Source organism: Pristiophorus japonicus, unplaced genomic scaffold, assembly GCF_044704955.1.
Source record: "Pristiophorus japonicus isolate sPriJap1 unplaced genomic scaffold, sPriJap1.hap1 HAP1_SCAFFOLD_29, whole genome shotgun sequence".
In the NCBI taxonomy this organism is placed as follows: Eukaryota; Metazoa; Chordata; class Chondrichthyes; family Pristiophoridae; genus Pristiophorus; species Pristiophorus japonicus.
The window spans coordinates 199510-215816 of NW_027252668.1; the positions used below are offsets into that span (position 1 = coordinate 199510).

Genomic DNA, 16307 nt, shown 5'->3' on the forward strand with positions numbered 1-16307 from the left:
GGAAAGTGGGTCAGTAAGCGGGCGGCCGAGATGAGATTGACCCAAGTGTTTATTTATTCTGCCCTTGCAGCAGCCCCACTCCGAAGCGTCGAGCACAGAGCTCGTCCTCCGACAGAGGGAAGCGCCGCTCCCGGTCTCCCCCGAGGAGGGGGGCCCCGGCCTCCCAGAGCTATGGTCGGGCTCACCGAGCACCCAGCCCTCCCCGGAACCGAGGCCGTCGCCAGACCTCGAGCAGCTCCTCCAACAGCCGCAGCAGCTCCTCGTCCCGCTCCCGCTCCCGTTCGGCCCAGCGTCCCAGGCCTGACCCTAAACGCCGCTCCCCTCCGCCTAACAGACGGTGAGTGGGGAGGGAGGATTGAATGGGGTCTCTGGGGGATACCTGTACACTGACTGGGGTCTCTGGGAGATACCTGTACACTGACTGGGGTCTCTGGGAGATACCTGTACACTGACTGGGGTCTCTGGGAGATACCTGTACACTGACTGGGGTCTCTGGGAGATACCTGTACACTGACTGGGGTCTCTGGGAGATACCTGTACACTGACTGGGGTCTCTGGGAGATACCTGAACACTGACTGGGGTCTCTGGGAGATACCTGTACACTGACTGGGGTCTCTGGGGGATACCTGTACACTGACTGGGGTCTCTGGGAGATACCTGTACACTGACTGGGGTCTCTGGGAGATACCTGTACACTGACTGGGGTCTCTGGGAGATACCTGTACACTGACTGGGGTCTCTGGGAGATACCTGTACACTGACTGGGGTCTCTGGGAGATACCTGTACACTGACTGGGGTCTCTGGGAGATACCTGTACACTGACTGGGGTCTCTGGGAGATACCTGTACACTGACTGGGGTCTCTGGGAGATACCTGTACACTGACTGGGGTCTCTGGGAAGATACCTGTACACTGACTGGGGTCTCTGGGAGATACCTGTACACTGACTGGGGTCTCTGGGAGATACCTGTACACTGACTGGGGTCTCTGGGAGATACCTGTACACTGACTGGGGTCTCTGGGAGATACCTGCACACTGACTGGGGTCTCTGGGAGATACCTGTACACTGACTGGGGTCTCTGGGATATACCTGTGTAGTGACTGGGGTCTCTGGGAAGATACCTGTACACTGACTGGGGTCTCTGGGAAGATACCTGTACACTGACTGGGGTCTCTGGGAGATACCTGTACACTGACTGGGGTCTCTGGGAGATACCTGTACACTGACAGGGGTCTCTGGGAGATACCTGTACACTGACTGGGGTCTCTGGGAGATACCTGTACACTGATTGGGGTCTCTGGGAGATACCTGTACACTGACTGGGGTCTCTGGGAGATACCAATAGACTGACTGAGGTCATGCTTATGTGCAGGGACAAGCATGAGAGAGGGCATATATGAGCCTCCCCAGATACAGGAGTGAGAGAGAGGCTAGATGAACTTCTCCAGATATAGTGCAAGAGTGAGGTTAGATAAACCTCCCCAGATACAAGAGTGTGAGAGAGGGGTTAGAGGAACCTCCCCAGATACAGGAGTGTGAGAGAGGGGATTAGAGGGGCCTCCCCAGATACAGGAGTGTGAGAGCGGGGTTAGAGGGACCTCCCCAGATACAGGAGTGTGAGAGAGGGGTTAGAGGGACCTCCCCAGATACAGGAGTGAGAGAGGGGTTAGAGAGACCTCCCCAGATACAGGAGTGTGAGAGGGGTGAGAGGGACCTCCCCAGATACAGGAGTATATGAGAGGGGTTAGAGGGACCTCCCCAGATACAGGAGTGTGAGAGAGGGGTTAGAGGGACCTCCCAGATACAGGAGTGTGAGAGAGGGATTAGAGGGACCTCCCCAGATACAGGATTGTGAGAGAGGGGTTAGATAAACCTCCCCAGATACAGGAGTGTGAGAGAGGGGTTAGAGGGACCTCCCCAGATACAGGATTGTGAGAGAGGGGTTAGATAAACCTCCCCAGATACAGGAGTGTGAGAGAGGGGTTAGAGGGACCTCCCCAGATACAGGAGTGTGAGAGAGGGGCTAGAGGGACCTCCCCAGATACAGGAGTGTGAGAGAGGGGTTAGAGGGACCTCCCCAGATACAGGAGTGTGAGAGGGGGGTTAGAGGGACCTCCCCAGATACAGGAGTGAGAGAGAGGGGTTAAAGGGACCTCCCCAGATACAGGAGTGTGAGAGGGGGGTTAGAGGGACCTCCCCAGATACAGGATTGTGAGAGAGGGGGTTAGAGGGACCTCCCCAGATACAGGAGTGAGAGGGGTGTTAGAGGGACCTCCCCAGATACAGGAGTGTGAGAGAGGGGTTAGAGGGACCTCCCCAGATACACGTGTGTGAGAGAGGGGTTAGTGGGACCTCCCCAGATACAGGAGTGTGAGAGAGGGGTTAGAGGGACCTCCCCAGATACAGGAGTGTGAGAGAGGGGTTAGAGGGACCTCCCCAGATACAGGAGTGTGAGAGAGTTGTTTGGAGGGAGCTCCCCAGATACAGGAGTGAGAGAGAGGGGTTAGAGGGGCATGTGACATGGTCAGGGTGTGACTGTAATGATCCATCTTCACATTTCCATCTCTTCCCTCCCACACCACATCCCCAACAGGCGGTCACGGAGCCCACGGAAGCCGATCGATTCCTTGCGGGATTCTCGGTCGTTGAGTTACTCGCCAGTGGAACGGAGGAGACCTCGTCAGTCCAGGGAATCCTATGGCAGGCGGTAAGTGCCTTCCCATTCACTCCCATTGTACACAATCCCAATGGACCCGACCCCTTCCCATTCACTCCCATTGTACACAATCCCAATGGCCCCAACCCCTTCCCATTCACTCCCACTGTACACAATCCCAATGGACCCAACTCCTTCCCATTCACTCCCATTGTACACCATCCCAATGGACCCAACCCCTTCCCATTCACTCCCATTGTACACAATCCCAATGGCCCCAACCCCTTCCCATTCACTCCCACTGTACACAATCCCAATGGCCCCAACTCCTTCCCATTCACTCCCATTGTACACAATCCCAATGGACCCAACCCCTTCCCATTCACTCCCATTGTATACAGTCCCAGTGGACTAAATCCCAGTAGAGTTTGGGGAGAGTGGGATTAGACTGGGTGGATATTGAAGGGTTTGGGGAGAGTGGGATTAGACTGGGTGGATATTGAAGGGTATGGGGAGAGTGGGATTAGACTGGGTGGATATTGAAGGGTATGGGGAGAGTGGGATTAGACTGGGTGGATATTGAAGGGTTTGGGGAGAGTGGGATTGGACTGGGTGGATATTGAAGCGTATGGGGAGAGTGGGATTAGACTGGGTGGATATTGAAGGGTATGGGGAGAGTGGGATTAGACTGGGTGGATATTGAAGGGTATGGGGAGAGTGGGATTAGACTGGGTGGAATATTGAAGGGTTTGGGGAGAGTGGGATTAGACTGGGTGGGATATTGAAGGGTTTGGGGAGAGTGGGATTAGACTGGGTGGATATTGAAGGGTATGGGGAGAGTGGGATTAGACTGGGTGGATATTGAAGGGTATGGGGAGAGTGGGATTAGACTGGGTGGATATTGAAGGGTATGGGGAGAGTGGGATTAGACTGGGTGGATATTGAAGGGTATGGGGAGAGTGGGATTAGACTGGGTGGGATATTGAATAGAATCTTAAGTACCGTTCCAGCACAGAAGGGGGCCATTTGGCTTGTTGAACCCATGCCAGCTCTATGCAAGAGCACTTCAGCTAGTCCCACTCTCTCACCCTTTCACCATAACCCTGCAAGTTTATTTCCTTCCGGTATTTATCCAACTCCCATTTGAAAGCCACGATTGAGTCTGCCTCCCCCACCCTCTCAGGCCGTGCATTCCCGATCCTAACCACTCGCTGCGTAAATACGTTTTTCCTCGTGTCACCCTTGGTTCTTCTGTCAATCACCTTAAATCTGTGTCCTCTGGTTCTCCACCCTTCCACCAATGGGAACAGTTTCTACCTGCTCTGCTCTGTCTGGACCCCTCATGATATTGAACACCTCGATCAAATCTCCTTTCAACCTTCTCTGCTCCAAGGAGAACAATCCCAGCTTCTCCAGTCTCTCCATGTAACTGAAGTCTCTCATCCCTGGAATCGTTCTCGTAAATCTTTTATATCACATCAGAAATAGGAGCAGGAGTCGGCCATTCAATAAGACCATGGCTGATCTGATCATGGACTCAGCTCCACTTCCCTGTCCGCTCCCCATAACCCTTCACTCCCTTATCGCTCAAAAATCTGTCTATCTCCACCTTAAATATATTCAATGACCCAGCCCCCACAGCTCTCTGGGGCAGAGAATTCCACAGATTTACAACCCTCTGAGAGAAGAAATTCCTCCTCATCCCAGGTTTAAATGGGCGGCCCCTTATTCTGAAACTAGTTCTAGATTCCCCCACGAGGGGAAACATCCTCTCTGCATCTACCCCTGTGAAGCTCCCTCAGAATCATGTACATTTCAATAAGGTCACCTCTCATTCTTTTAAACTCTCGTGAGTATCGGCTCAACCTTTCTTCATAAGACAACAACTGCTCCCTCTCTAAGGCCTTCACAGTCTTCCGATAGTGTGATGCCCAGAATTGGACACACTACTCCAGTTGAGGCTGAACCTGTGGTTTATAAAGATTCATCATAACTTCCTTGCTTTTGTACAAGCCCAGGATCCTGTGAGTTTTTTACCTGTTTTCTCAACCTGCCCTGCCACTTTCAGCGATTTGTGCACATATAGAAACATAGAAAATAGGTGCAGGAGTAGGCCATTCAGCCCTTCTAGCCTGCACCGCCATTCAATGAGTTCATGGCTGAACATGAAACTTCAGTACCCCCTTCCTGCTTTCTCGCCATAACCCTTGATCCCCCGAGTAGTAAGGACTTCATCTAACTCCCTTTTGAATATATTTAGTGAATTGGCCTCAACTACTTTCTGTGGTAGAGAATTCCACAGGTTCACCACTCTCTGGGTGAAGAAGTTTCTCCTCATCTCGGTCCTAAATGGCTTACCCCTTATCCTCAGACTGTGACCCCTGGTTCTGGACTTCCCCAACATTGGGAACATTCTTCCTGCCTAAACCCGTCAGAATTTTAAACGTTTCCATGAGGTCCCCTCTCATTCTTCTGAACTCCAGTGAATACAAGCTCAGTTGATCCAGTCTTTCTTGATAGGTCAGTCCCGCCATCCCGGGAATCAGTCTGGTGAATCTTCGCTGCACTCCCTCAATAGCAAGAATGTCCTTCCTCAAGTTAGGAGACCAAAACTGTACACAATACTCCAGGTGTGGCCTCACCAAGGCCCTGTACAACTGTAGCAACACCTCCCTGCCCCTGTATTCAAATCCCCTCGCTATGAAGGCCAACATGCCATTTGCTTTCTTAACCGCCTGCTGTACCTGCATGCTAACCTTCAATGACTGATGCACCATGACACCCAGGTCTCGTTGCACCTTCCCTTTTCCTAATCTGTCACCATTCAGATAATAGTCTGTCTCTCTGTTTTTACCACCAAAGTGGATAACCTCACATTTATCCACATTATACTTCATCTGCCATGCATTTGCCCACTCACCAACCTATCCAAGTCACTCTGCAGACTCATAGCATCCTCCTCGCAGAACACACTGCCACCCAACTTAGTGTCATCCGCAAATTTGGAGATACTGCATTTAATCCCCTCGTCTAAATCATTAATGTACAATGTAAACAGCTGGGGCCCCAGCACAGAACCTTGCGGCACCCCACTAGTCACTGCCTGCCATTCTGAAAAGTACCCATTTACTCCTACTCTTTGCTTCCTGTCTGACAACCAGTTCTCAATCCATGTCAGCACACTACCTCCAATCCCATGTGCTTTAACTTTGCACATTAATCTCTTGTGTGGGACCTTGTCGAAAGCCTTCTGAAAGTCCAAATATACCACATCAACTGGTTCTCCTTTGTCCACTTTACTGGAAACATCCTCAAAAAATTCCAGAAGATTTGTCAAGCATGATTTCCCTTTCACAAATCCATGCTGACTTGGACCTATCATGTCACCATTTTCCAAATGCGCTGCTATGACATCCTTAATTATTGATTCCATCATTTTACCCACTACTGAGGTCAGGCTGACCGGTCTATAATTCCCTGTTTTCTCTCCCTCCTTTTTTAAAAAGTGGGGTTACATTGGCTACCCTCCACTCCATAGGAACTGATCCAGAGTCAATGGAATGTTGGAAAATGACTGTCAATGCATCCGCTATTTCCAAGGCCACCTCCTTAAGTACTCTGGGATGCAGTCCATCAGGCCCTGGGGATTTATCGGCCTTCAATCCCATCAATTTCCCCAACACAATTTCCCGACTAATAAAGATTTCCCTCAGTTCCCCCTCCTTACTAGACCCTCTGACCCCTTTTATATCTGGAAGGTTGTTTGTATCCTCCTTAGTGAATACTGAACCAAAGTACTTGTTCAATTGGTCTGCCATTTCTTTGTTCCCCGTTATGACGTCCCCTGATTCTGACTGCAGGGGACCTACGTTTGTCTTTACTAACCTTTTTCTCTTTACATACCTATAGAAACTTTTGCAATCCGCCTTAATGTTCCCTGCAAGCTTCTTCTCGTACTCCATTTTCCCTGCCCTAATCAAACCCTTTGTCCTCTGCTGACTTCTAAATTTCTCCCAGTCCCCAGGTTCTCTGCTATTTCTGGCCAATTTGTATGCCACTTCCTTGGCTTTAATACTATCCCTGATTTCCCTAGATAGCCACGGTTGAGCCACCTTCCCTTTTTTATTTTTACGCCAGACAGGAATGTACAATTGTTGTAATTCATTCATGCGGTCTCTAAATGTCTGCCATTGCCCATCCACAGTCAACCCCCTAAGTATCATTCGCCAATCTATCCTAGCCAATTCACGCCTCATGCCTTCAAAGTTACCCTTCTTTAAGTTCTGGACCATGGTCTCTGAATTTACTGTTTCATTCTCCATCCTAATGCAGAATTCCACCATATTATGGTCACTCTTCCCCAAGGGGCCTCGCACAATGAGATTGCTAATTAATCCTCTCTCATTACACAACACCCAGTCTAAGATGGCCTCCCCCCTAGTTGGTTCCTCAACATATTGGTCTAGAAAACCATCCCTTATGCACTCCAGGAAATCCTCCTCCACCGTATTGCTTCCAGTTTGACTCGCCCAATCTATGTGCATATTAAAGTCACCCATTATAATTGCTGCACCTTTATTGCATGCACCCCTAATTTCCTGTTTGATGCCCTCCCCAACATCCCTATTACTGTTTGGAGATCTGTACACAACTCCTACTAATGTTGTTTGCCCTTTGGTGTTCTGCAGCTCTACCCATATAGATTCCACATCATCCAAGCTAATGTCTTTCCTAACTATTGCATTAATCTCCTCTTTAACCAGCAATGCTACCCCACCTCCTTTTCCTTTTATTCTATCCTTCCTGAATGTTGAATACCCCTGAATGTTGAGTTCCCAGCCCTGATCATCCTGGAGCCACGTCTCCGTAATCCCAATCACATCATATTTGTTAACATCTATTTGCACAATTAATTCATCCACCTCATTGCGGATACTCCTTGCATTAAGACACACAGCCTTCAGACTTGTTTTTTTAACACCCTTTGTCCTTTTAGAATTTTGCTGTACAGTGGCCCTTTTTGTTCTTTGCCTTGGGTTTCTCTGCCCTCCACTTTTCCTCATCTCCTTTCTGTCTTTTGCTTTTGCCTCCTTTTTGTTTCCCTCTGTCTCCCTGCATTGGTTCCCATCCCCCTGCCATATTAGTTTCAATCCTCCCCAACAGCACTATCAAACACTCCCCCTAGGACATTGGTTCCGGTCCTGCTCTCTCTGTTCATGCACCCCCTTTGGAATTGTACCCTTTAGTTTATATGGCCTCTTATCCTTCCTACCAAAATGTATCACTTTGCACTTTTCTGCGTTAAATTCCATCTGCCACGTGTCCGCCCATTCCACCAGCCTGTCCATGTATTCTTGATTTCCATCACCAAGCCCTGTCCACTATACCTCCAAGTTTTGTGTCATCTGCAAGTTTTGAAATTGTGCCCCTTACGTCCAAATCCAGTCATTAATGTATATCACATGAAGCAGTGGTCCCAGTACCGACCCCTGGGGAACATCACTGTGTACCTTCCTCCAGTCCGAAAAACAACCATTCACCACTACTCTCTATTTCCTGTCACTGAGCCAATGCCGTACACAGGCTGCCACTGTCCCTTTTATTCCACGGGCTTCCACTTTGCTGGCAAGTCTATCATGTGGCACTTTATCAAGCACCTTTTGGAAATCCATGTACATCACATCAACCGCATTGCCCTCATCAACCCTCTCTGTTACCTCATCAAAAAACTCGATCGTGTTGGTTAAACACGATTTGCCTTTAACGAATCCTTAATCCTTTCCTTAATTAATCCACATTTGTCCAAGTGACAGTTAATTTTGTCCCGGATTATCGTTTCTGAAAGCTTCCCCATTACCGAGGTTAAATTAACTGGTCTGTCGTTGCTGGGTTTATCCTTGCAGCCTTTTTTGAACAAGGGTGTAACATCTCCAGTCCTCTGGCTCCACCCCCGTATCTCAGGAGGATTGGAAGGTTATGGCCAGTACCTCCGCAATTTCCACCGTTACTTCCCGTAGCGTCCGAGGATGCATCCCATCTGGTCCTGGTGACTTATCTGCTTCAAGTACAGCTGGTCTTTCTAGTACCTCCTCTTTATCAATTTCAAATCCATCCAATATCTCAACTACCTGCTATTTTACTGATTTTGGCAGCATCTTCCTTGGTAAAGACAGATGCAAAGTGCTCATTTAGTACCTCAGCCATGCCCTCTGCCGCCTTGTGAGGTCTTGTTTTTGGTCCCCAATCGGTCCACTGCTCCTCTTCCTACCCTTTTACTATTTATATGCCTATAGAAGACTTTTATGTTAGTTGCCAGTCTATCCTCATTTTCTCTCTCTGTCTCGCTCATTTCCTTCGTCACTTCCCCTCTGAACTTTCTATATTCAGCTGGGTTCTCACTTGTACTCTCAACCTGACATTTGTTATACTCCCCCCTTTTCTGCTTCATTTTACTCGCGCGCTCTGACTTTAGTTGCCTGACCTTTCTCCCTTGGAATGTACCTCGACTGTACCCGAACCATCTCCCCTTTAAAGGCAGCTCATTGTTCCATTACAGCTTTGCCCCGCCAATCTTTGATTCCAATTTACCAGGGTCAAATCTGTTCTCAAACCACTGAAATTGGCCCTCCTCCAATTAAGTATTTTGACTCTTATAGATTGCCCTTTGTCCCTTTCCATAGCTAATCTAAACCTTAAACCTCCCTTATCCGGAACCCTCAGGTCCTGGCCTGTTCTGGATCGCGGGGTCAGGCCAGCAATTGCGGGAGTTGGCAGTGAGGAAGGATTTCAATTTGTTCATTGTCGGAGTTCTGCACATGTGCCACACCCGGGGGCCGGGAAGGGTTCCGGACGAGGGGTGGGGTTCCGGGTGGGGTTCCGGGCGAGGGGTGGGGTTCCGGGTGAGGGGTGGGGTTCCGGACGAGGGAGTTCCAATCTGTAGTATGATCGCTGTTCCCTAAATGTTCCCCTACTGACACTTGCACTTTGACCCACCTCATTCCCCCAGAACCAGATCCAGCAATGCCTCCTTCCTCATTGGGCCGGAAACGTACTGATGAAGGAAGTTCTCCTGAACACACCAGAAATTCTTCCCCCTCTCTGCCCTTTAGACTATTATCCCAGTCTATATTAGGATAGTTGAAGTCCCCAATTATCACTACTCTTTCGTTCTTGCCCCTCTCTGTAATTTCTCTTCGAATGTGCTTCTCTGTATCTTTTCCATTCGTTGGTGGCCTGTAGAATATACTATAGAACAGTGTAACGGCACCTCAATTGTTTTTTTTTAACTGTAACTAAATAGATTCTGGCCTTAACCTCCTCCTGGATATCCTCTCTCCAGCACTGTAATATTCTCAATCATTACTGCCATCCAACCTCCTTTCTTTCTATCCCTGTCTTTCCTAAACACCTTATATCCAGGAATATTTAGTACCCAATCCTGCATTACCACCGCGATGTCATTCCTGGGTATTTATGCACCTGCAGCTCACCAATCTTATTTACCACGCTTCATGCGTTTACACACACGCACTGTAAACCTGTCTTAGACCCACCTTGTATTCTCTCCGTCTGAGCCCACCTCCTACTGTACTATTCCTCCTTCTGGTGCTATCCATCTCTCCCTCCCCAACACCACTTGCAGCTCCTACCCCCCCTCCCCCCCCGCGAGGATATTGGTCCCGGCTCTGTTGAGGTGCAACCCGTCCGGCTTGTACAGGTCCCACCTCCCGCTGTCCCAGGAATCTAAAGCCCTCTCTCCTGCCCCATCTCTCCAGCCACGCATTCGTCTGCTCTATCCTCCTACTCACCAGCTTGTGGCACCGGGAGCAATCCAGAGATTGCTATCTTTGACGTCCTGCTTATTAATCTCTTTCCTAGCTCCCGAAACTCTGCCTGCAGGACCTCATCCTCTTTCTACTGATGTCGTTGGTACCGATGTGGACTGCTCACTCTCCTTCCTCAATGTTTTGCAGCCGCTCGGTGACATCGTTGACCCTGGAATCACGCAGTAACGCCTGTCTGTTCTCCTAACTATTGAACCCCCTACCACTATTGCTTTCCCGAACTTCCTCCTTCCCCCACCCCTTGTACAGCTGAGCCACCCGTGGTGCCGTGCTCTTGGCTCTGGCTGCACTCACTCCCCAGAGGAGCCATCGCCCCCACCAGTATTGAGAACTGAATGCCGGCTAGAGAGCGAGAATGCACTCGACGGGGCGGGACTCCTGCATTACCTACCTGGCCCTCCGTATCGGTCTGGCCCAGTCCCCCTCTGCCCTGCACCCTGTTAAGTTCCGGGGTGACCACCTCCTGGTGCATAGCTCTCAGCCTCCCGTAGTAACGGCAGCTACTGCTCCACCTCCGAAACCCGGAGCTTGAGCTCCTCCGGCCGACGACACTTCCTGCACACGTGGTCGTCCAGGACACGGGAATAGTCCTGGAGTTCCCCACACGGCACAAGATGTGTATTCCACGAGACTGAGGTGCCCTGTCATGCCTCTATTTAATAGACGATTAACTAACTTAACACACTTTTCATAATTCATTTTTTTAAAAAAAAGGTGTAGTGCTAGAGGACTGGTGACTAGCTAACATTATATTTATGTTTAAGAAGGGAGATCGAACATGTCCAGAGAACTATAGACCAGTCAGCTTAACGTCGGTGGTAGGAAAAATAATTGAATCGCACTCTCCCCAGACCCTTAAATATCCACTCAGTCTATTCCCACTCTCCCCAGACCCTTCAAGATCCCACCCAGTCTAATCCCATTCTCCATCCAAAAGCCAAAATATAATAGCATGGATTTCCAAAGGGAAAGTCTTGCTTGACTAAAATGTCAGAGGTAACAGAGAATATACAAGGGTAATGCAGTAGATGTAATATATCTAGGTTTCCAAAAGCCTTCGATAAGGTACCACATAATAAACTGATGAACAAGGTCCGAGAATGCGGAGCTAGGGGACAAGTAGCAGAATGGATCTCCAGCTGACTTCGAGACGGAAAGCAGAGAATGGGGGTAAAGGGAGCTTATTCACAGTGGCAGAAGGTGGGTAGTGGTGTTCCACAAGGATCAGTGCTGGGACCACAATTTATATTAACCATTTAGACTTTGGAATCACAAACACAATTTCTAATTTTGCGGATGACACCAAATTGGCCAGATAGTCAATACTGAGGAGGATCGCAACAAATTATAGGAGGACATTGATAAACTTGCAGAATGGGCAAATAATTAGCAAATGAAGTTCAACACACGGATATTGCATTCTGGGAGCAAGAATAGGGAGGTCACGTATTACTGGGAGGGTGAGAGTCTGGGTGGGGTCGAGGAACAAAGGGATCTCGGATACACATACACAAAGCACTAAAAGATGCGACGCAAGTTAACAAGGCCATAAAAAGGCAAACCAAGAACTAGGGTTTATTTCTAAAGGTACAGAATTGAGAAGTAGAGAAGTTATGCTTAACCTGTATTGAACCTTGGTTAGACCACACTTGGAATACTGCGTACAGTTCTGGTCGCCATATTATAAAAAGGATATAGAGGCACTGGAGAGGGTGCAGAGATTTACAAGGACGATGCCAGAAATGCGAGGGTAAACATATCAGGAAAGGATGAACAGGCTGGGTCTCTTTTCGCTTGAAAAAAGAAGGCTGAGGGGTGACCTAATAGAGGTCTTTAAAATGATGAAAGGTTTTGATAGAGTGGATACAGAGAGAGTGTTTCCACTTGTGGGGAAGAGCATAACTAGAGGCCATCAATATCAGATAGTCACCAGGAAATCAAATAGTGAATTCAGGAGAAACTCCTTTACCCAGAGAGTGGTGAGAATGTGGAACTCACTACCACAGGGAGTGGTTCAGGTGAACAGTATCGATGCATTTAAGAGAAGGCTGGACAAGTATATGAGGGAGAAGGGAATCGAGGGTTATGCTGATAGATTTAGATGAGGCCAGATGGGAGGAGGCTCGAGTGGACCATAAACGCCGGCACGGACTGGTTGGGCCCAATGACCTGTTTCTGTGCCGTCAATCCCGTGTAATCCTGTGTAAATAAACTCAAGGAAACCAATCACATGGGGAGAGTGGGATTAGACTGGGTGGATATTGAAGGGTTTGGGAAGACTGGGATTTGACTGGGTGGGATATTGAAGGGTATGGGGAGAGTGGGATTAGACTGGGTGGGATATTGAAGGGTTTGGGGAGACTGGGATTAGACTGGGTGGGATATTGAACGGTATGGGGAGAGTGGGATTAGACTGGCTGGGATATTGAAGGGTATGGGGAGAGTGGGATTAGACTGGCTGGGATATTGAAGGGTTTGGGAAGACTGGGATTAGACTGGCTGGGATATTGAAGGGTATGGGGAGAGTGGGATTAGACTGGGTGGGATATTGAAGGGTTTGGGATTAGACTGGGTGGGATATTGAAGGGTTTGGGGAGAGTGGGATTAGACTGGCTGGGATATTGAAGGGTTTGGGGAGAGTGGGATTAGACTGGGTGGGATATTGAAGGGTATGGGGAGAGTGGGATTAGACTGGCTGGGATATTGAAGGGTATGGGGAGAGTGGGATTAGACTGGCTGGGATATTGAAGGGTATGGGGAGACTGGGATTAGACTGGCTGGGATATTGAAGGGTTTGGGGAGAGTGGGATTAGACTGGGTGGGATATTGAAGGGTTTGGGGAGAGTGGTATTAGACTGGCTGGGATATTGAAGGGTATGGGGAGAGTGGGATTAGACTGGCTGGGATATTGAAGGGTTTGGGGAGAGTGGGATTAGACTGGCTGGGATATTGAAGGGTTTGGGGAGAGTGGGATTAGACTGGGTGGGATATTGAAGGGTTTGGGGAGAGTGGGATTAGACTGGCTGGGATATTGAAGGGTTTGGGAAGACTGGGATTAGACTGGCTGGGATATTGAAGGGTTTGGGAAGACTGGGATTAGATTGGCTGGGATATTGAAGGGTTTGGGGAGAGTGGGGTCCTGGCTCATTTGGTGAGAGTATGGTGTCGCCTCCATGGGTAGAAGAGCTGTGTGTGGGAATGTTGTGTGGGTGGGTGGTTGGTTGATTCTATCTCTCTTGGTTGTGTAGTGATTGGGAACGTGGAAGGAGACGCTCGGACAGCGAATCACCGGTGAGGAAGAGACGCCACGACTCACCGAGCCCTCGGGATAGGAGGAGGTTCCGAAGGTTTGGAAAAATATCGGCGTCATTCAACAAAACACAGGCCTAACCTGACCCATCCCATTCACTCCCACTGTACACAATTACAGTGTACCCAACCCCTTCCCATTCACTCCCATTGTACACAATCCCAATGGACCCAACCCCTTTCCATTCACTCCCACTGTACACAATTACAGTGTACCCAACCCCTTCCCATTCACTCCCACTGTACACAATCCCAATGGACCCAACCCCTTCCCATTCACTCCCACTGTACACAATCCCAATGGACCCAACCCCTTTCCATTCACTCCCTTTGTACACAATCCCAATGGACCCAACCCCTTCCCATTCACTCCCATTGTACACAATCCCAATGGACCCAACCCTTTTCCATTCACTCCCACTGTACACAATTACAGTGTACCCAACCCCTTCCTATTCACTCGCATTGTACATAATCCCAATGGACACAACCCCTTCCCATTCACTCGCATTGTACATAATCCCAATGGACACAACCCCTTCCCATTCACTCCCATTGTACACAATCCCAATGGGTCCAACCCCTTCCCATTCACTCCCACTGTACACAATCCCAATGGACACAACCCCTTCCCATTCACTCCCATTGTACACAATCCCAATGGGTCCAACCCCTTCCCATTCACTCCCACTGTACACAATCCCAATGGACCCAACCCCTTCCCATTCACTCCCACTGTACACAATCCCAATGGACCCAACCCCTTCCCATTCACTCCCACTGTACACAATCCCAATGGACCCAACCCCTTCCCATTCACTCCCATTGTACACAATCCCAATGGACCCAACCCCTTCCCATTCACTCGCATTGTACATAATCCCAATGGACACAACCCCTTCCCATTCACTCGCATTGTACATAATCCCAATGGACACAACCCCTTCCCATTCACTCCCATTGTACACAATCCCAATGGACCCAATCCCTTCCCATTCACTCCCATTGTACACAATTACAGTGTACCCAACCCCTTCCCATTCACTCGCATTGTACATAATCCCAATGGACCCAACCCCTTCCCATTCACTCGCATTGTACATAATCCCAATGGACACAACCCCTTCCCATTCACTCCCATTGTACATAATCCCAATGGACACAACCCCTTCCCATTCACTCCCATTGTACACAATCCCAATGGACCCAACCCCTTCCCATTCACTCCCATTGTACACAATTACAGTGTACCCAACCCCTTCCCATTCACTCGCATTGTACATAATCCCAATGGACACAACCCCTTCCCATTCACTCCCATTGTACACAATCCCAATGGACCCAACCCCTTCCATTTACTCCCATTGTACACGATCCCAATGGACCCAACCCCTTCCCATTCACTCCCATTGTGCACAATCCAGTTCCGGTTTGCAGACATATGCACTCTACTAGACTCCTCTCCTGTTGGCACTGATGCTAGCAGTGGACCCTCAATGCCATCTGCTGTTGCGTAGATAATATGTTGAGCGGCTATTCGACCACGGCGGCTGCAGCAGCCAGCCCAGTCCCATCCTCGCCCTACATGGGCAAGAGTTGCAGTGTGGGGCTGAGGCGACAGGACCCCCTGGCTTGACCCCCCCCCCCCCCCCCCCTCCACCTTGTCCGACTGCTCCCAGCCCTGCGGCCGACCGATGGAGCCAGGGGACCTGTTGGCCTCAGCCTCTCTCCCACTGGTGCATTTCTGTCCGCTAACACCTCCCCCCTTCATCTCTCTTCCAGATCTCCTTAGGCCTGACGACCCTGGTTTCCCTGGTAACGGACGGCAACAATTTCTCCCTGAGGCGAACTACTTTCCCGCACCAGTTTTTTTGAGACTGTGAAGAGCAAATCCTGTATTTTTTTGTTTCCGTTTTTATTTCTCTCTCTCTCTCTGTTTTTTTTTTAAATGATGGACTCCACCCGGGATTCAAGAAAAAAAAAATTCTGTTTAAAAGGGGGGGTGGGGGTTTAAAACTCAAACGGCACTGCACTGGAAGTGGGGAGAACAAGGCCCCAAAGCCTGTCCACGTTTAACGGAAACCATTTTGCGATGGGGGAAGATCCACTGGCGGCCATTTTAGGAACAAAACTCGTTGTACGTTTGGTTTGGTTTCCCTGCTTCTGTAACACTCCCTTCCTTCTCACAAACACACACACACACACACAAAAAAATAATAAAATTAAGGGTTGAAGAAGCTGCTGTTGAAGACATGTCTGTTGGCATTGTGGAGGGGGGAGGGGGGGGGCAGGTGGGGTGTCAGCATTTTCCTCATTCGATGGCTAATTGGTTCTCCGGTTCCTGCGACCGCGCTCGGATTTTTCTCTTCCCCTTTCTGGTTTCGACACACGCCAGACCCAAGGTTTCCCTGCGCCAAATCCAACTCGGGGTGGGGGGGGGGGGCGGGGGCCCTCTCCCTCAGCGAGATATCTGTACACTGACTGGTGTCTCTCA

The 16307-nt window shown here is 49.5% G+C and overlaps 1 protein-coding gene across 1 annotated transcript in view; it reads left to right on the forward strand.

Moving 5' to 3' along the window:
* Window positions 1-16050, forward strand: part of srrm2 (serine/arginine repetitive matrix 2) — a 79358-nt gene extending 63308 nt beyond the window's left edge. Inside the window, exons 12-15 of the mRNA XM_070872123.1 lie at window positions 71-337; window positions 2598-2711; window positions 13753-13851; window positions 15596-16050. Of these exons, the coding sequence (XP_070728224.1) occupies window positions 71-337; window positions 2598-2711; window positions 13753-13851; window positions 15596-15605 (490 nt within the window). The 3' untranslated portion in view covers window positions 15606-16050. The remainder of the gene's footprint in view (window positions 1-70; window positions 338-2597; window positions 2712-13752; window positions 13852-15595) is intronic.
* The last annotated feature ends 257 nt before the right edge of the window (window positions 16051-16307 follow it).